Below are 3,347 nucleotides of genomic sequence, written 5' to 3' on the forward strand. Positions count from 1 at the left end.
GTGAATATAAAATTTGGATAAAATGATGAGCAAATGAATCAAATAAAATTTACAAGCCAAGTCTATTGTCATGTTCAGTGAAACCAAACAACATATTTTCTCAAAGTAAAGAAAAGTTGGGGTAAATATGATTAGCAATACATTATGACAGTTTACTCCACAGCTGTGCAGTGTGTGAACAAGACCCGAACAAATGTACCATCGTTTCTATGTGCTCTCCACAAAAAGTGTGATTTATATCAATGTCTTTTTTTCAGTGAGTGCAGGTGTGATTAATAACACATATTGTGGTTGCCTTACACTTTTTATTTCAGGAGCTTCATATTGGGCATGCTCACTCACTGGCTTTGTTAACTAAATGGAACTGACCATCTTCATTGTTAATGTTACTATTTTACTCAGTGCTTTTCCTGCTATGACAAGTCAAATATCTACTATGTAAAAAGGCTTATTCTTTACATTAATGCAGTTAGGAATCAACTATAGTAACATATCGTGAAATAAAATGTGTTTCCATTATTACTATTTGTTTCATTAGTTTGTTGTTGGGCAGTCGCGGCTGGTGACAAAAATGTTTGAGGGGGTGCAGTTTGATGGTTGGTGGTCCTAGGGTTAGTGTCAAACAAACCATAGCACCACTTCATACCGCAGCAAAAAAATAAAAATAAGAAAGGGAAACCAATCTAAAAACAACACAACACACTATAATGTCCCCTGGGGCCTGTTTCAGGAAGCAGGTTTAACTAACTCTGAGTTAAAACCTTAACTCTAGATTGACCTACTGTGAGATGTCAAACTCAGAGTTTTCGGTTTCAGAACAGGTGATAACAGTTAGTTCAATCAACTCTGAGTCAAGGTAACCCTGATTGAAGCCCATGCATGAGGATACAAAAAGCCCTCATCAATGGAACACAGATAACATGACTCACCATGGCAACAAGTGATAAAAAGCCTCGATCCTCGTACTTCTCCCCAGTGGAGTTGGATATATTAATGACCGCATATGCAGAAAGTGAGCATATATTTAAAAGAAAAAGTAATACTGTGGCAGCAGCAAAAGAGCGGGAGCTCGCATGGCAGAAAATTGCTGACCGAGACAATGCGTGAGTATTAATTGGAGAAAAAAAGAAATATTTTGTCTTGAATGATCCACTTATTCAACAATTATATTCCATATGTGTGTTTGTGCGCACAGGTGCAACCCAAGATGTTGTTCAGCATTGACCCACAACTTACAATGACACTAAGTAGACATGGCACTGTGAAATTCAACATCATTTTTGTTCCTATAGCTCCCTGTGAAACAAATCTACAAGGTATATTTACAAGCACAAATCAACAAATCACATTTAGAAATGGAACATATAAGGCTGCAGATCACCAAGACAAAAATGGAAATTCAACTGCTGGACCATCAGTTAAAGGTGGGTGATATTCCCACATGATTTTTAATTGTTTCAACAACAAAGGATTAACTGTACAACATTTGTCCTTCTAGGAAATAAAGAAGACCTAATAAAATGAGAGGCATACTGTCGTTTTTTGACACTGGGGAGGTGATGGGTCAGTCAGAAATGATTGAAGCATTTCATGTCTCTAACAGCTCTTCCATCTCGTGCATCAGCAGGGGGGTCAGGATTACTATCTGGATCATTAGGGGAACGAGTAGGACATTGTTCTCCTCTAATAGTGGCAATGTTGTGGAGAACCACACATGCCATTATAATGTCACAAGCCCTTTCTGGGGTGACCCTGAGCCTATGAAGGCACTGGAACCGGGCCTTGAGCATCCCGATGGTTATCTCCACTCTGGCTCGTGTCCTGCAGTGAGCCTGCTGTGGGCCAGGCTCAGGGTCAGGGTAAGGGGTCAGCAGATAGTGCTGGCAGGGGTACCCTCTGTCTCCGAGTAGGTAACCATCGAACTCTCCTATGATAATACAAGGTACAGTTTAATAACAAAATTAACAACATTTTGATCATAGGATATAGCTATATACATAAACTCACCACGGGCAAAAATGGCACTCAGTGTAGACTCACAAAACATTCGTGAGTCATGCACAGACCCAGGCCACTTTGCTTCCACATTTTTTATCATGTGGGCTGCATCACATATGATCTTCACAGTGGAGAACAGTAATTAGCTGTATAGTGAAGTATATTTCATTTGGAATGTTAAAGGATACTATTTAGGCCTACCTGTACATTAATAGTGTGGACAGATCTCTTATTCACATAATCTCCTTCATTTATTGAAGGAGCTATGATCGGAATGTGAGTGCCATCTATGCAGCCAATCACACCTGGAAACCCTAAAATATATCAAATTGACTGATTAGTGCTTCAAGTCTCAAAGCTTTATGACTTAAATTAATTACTTCTTAGACTGATACCTGCAATTCTGTGGAACTCTTCTTTGAGAAGTCTGGTGGGTCTGTGACTTGGGAACACTACAAACGTGTATAGTAGCCGTTTCAGTGCAAGTGTCACATTTCGGACAGCCCGACAGACAGTTGCCTTGGACACATGCTGTGCATCACCGATGTTATACAAAAAACTGCCGTTGGCAAAAAAACGAAGTGCAACACAAAGAATTTGCTCGGAACTGAGAGTGTGTCCATGATGTGTCATGTGAACGAGGTGAGGGCTGAGAATATTGTTTAAATAAATTATTGATGATGCAGAGAAACGGAAACGCTCAAATAGGTACTCATCAGGAAATGATAAAACATCCAATCGGGGTCTAATAATCCTCTCCCGACGGAGATTTCTGCGGAGATTTCTGCGGAGTATCTGCGCCTCGACATCAACTGGGTCTTCAAGAAAAGGACATGCCATGTCTGCCACTGCCTTCAGTCTGCAGGCTTCAACTTAAGAGCAGGAGAAACTCCGGGTTAGTTAAGCTGAACTGTGGCCAGATTTGGCCAGCTGCAAACAAAGCTCAGCAATGCTAAGTCTTCTAAAAACAACTTAGCTCCATGCTATTGTCTTGACGGCTGCAGCTTTCTGTTTGCATTTTTTCAGAGAGATGTTTTAGCTCTCGTTCCCCTGTTGTGTCCACAACGTTTCGGTGCTGACACTTTGAAACAGCAAACAGATAAAGCAATAAAAGGAATAACTCACACCACATCCAGCTAGCCAACTCCGTTTATCATAACAGCAGCGGGAGAAGCTCCGGGTCTCAGCTTGTCCTTTATCACCTGCTGCTGCTAAGGCCGGTCCGGTCCGAACTGCTTTATCTTCTTTCTCTCTTCAAGTGAAAGTCTTGTGAAATTATGTTTTTGTAGAGAAATAACCAAATAATCTTCTTTAATTTCCACAGCTCCACTTTAACGTTATCTCCTGAA

General features: G+C 40.6%; 1 protein-coding gene across 1 annotated transcript; it reads right to left on the minus strand.

Moving 5' to 3' along the window:
• Positions 1-1,568: 1,568 nt before the first annotated feature.
• On the minus strand, positions 1,569-2,838 carry LOC133987275 (putative nuclease HARBI1). Its single transcript, XM_062426582.1, has 4 exons — positions 2,394-2,838; positions 2,200-2,312; positions 2,008-2,119; positions 1,569-1,927 (listed from the first exon to the last, which is right to left on the minus strand). The coding sequence occupies exons 1-4, from the start codon at positions 2,836-2,838 to the stop codon at positions 1,569-1,571; spliced, it is 1,029 nt and encodes a 342-aa protein (XP_062282566.1).
• Positions 2,839-3,347: the final 509 nt, after the last annotated feature.

Source organism: Scomber scombrus, chromosome 10 (genome assembly GCF_963691925.1).
Source record: "Scomber scombrus chromosome 10, fScoSco1.1, whole genome shotgun sequence".
Taxonomy (NCBI): Eukaryota; Metazoa; Chordata; class Actinopteri; order Scombriformes; family Scombridae; genus Scomber; species Scomber scombrus.

Excerpts from the sequence above, each read along its gene's own strand:
- LOC133987275 (XM_062426582.1), bottom strand. The coding sequence starts at position 2,838 with ATGGCATGTCCTTTTCTTGAAGACCCAGTTGATGTCGAGGCGCAGATA. Across the intron at positions 2,120-2,199 it reads TCCACACTATTAATGTACAG|ATCATATGTGATGCAGCCCA; the intron begins GTAGGCCTAAAT and ends TCCACTGTGAAG. Across the intron at positions 1,928-2,007 it reads GAGTGCCATTTTTGCCCGTG|GAGAGTTCGATGGTTACCTA; the intron begins GTGAGTTTATGT and ends GTATTATCATAG.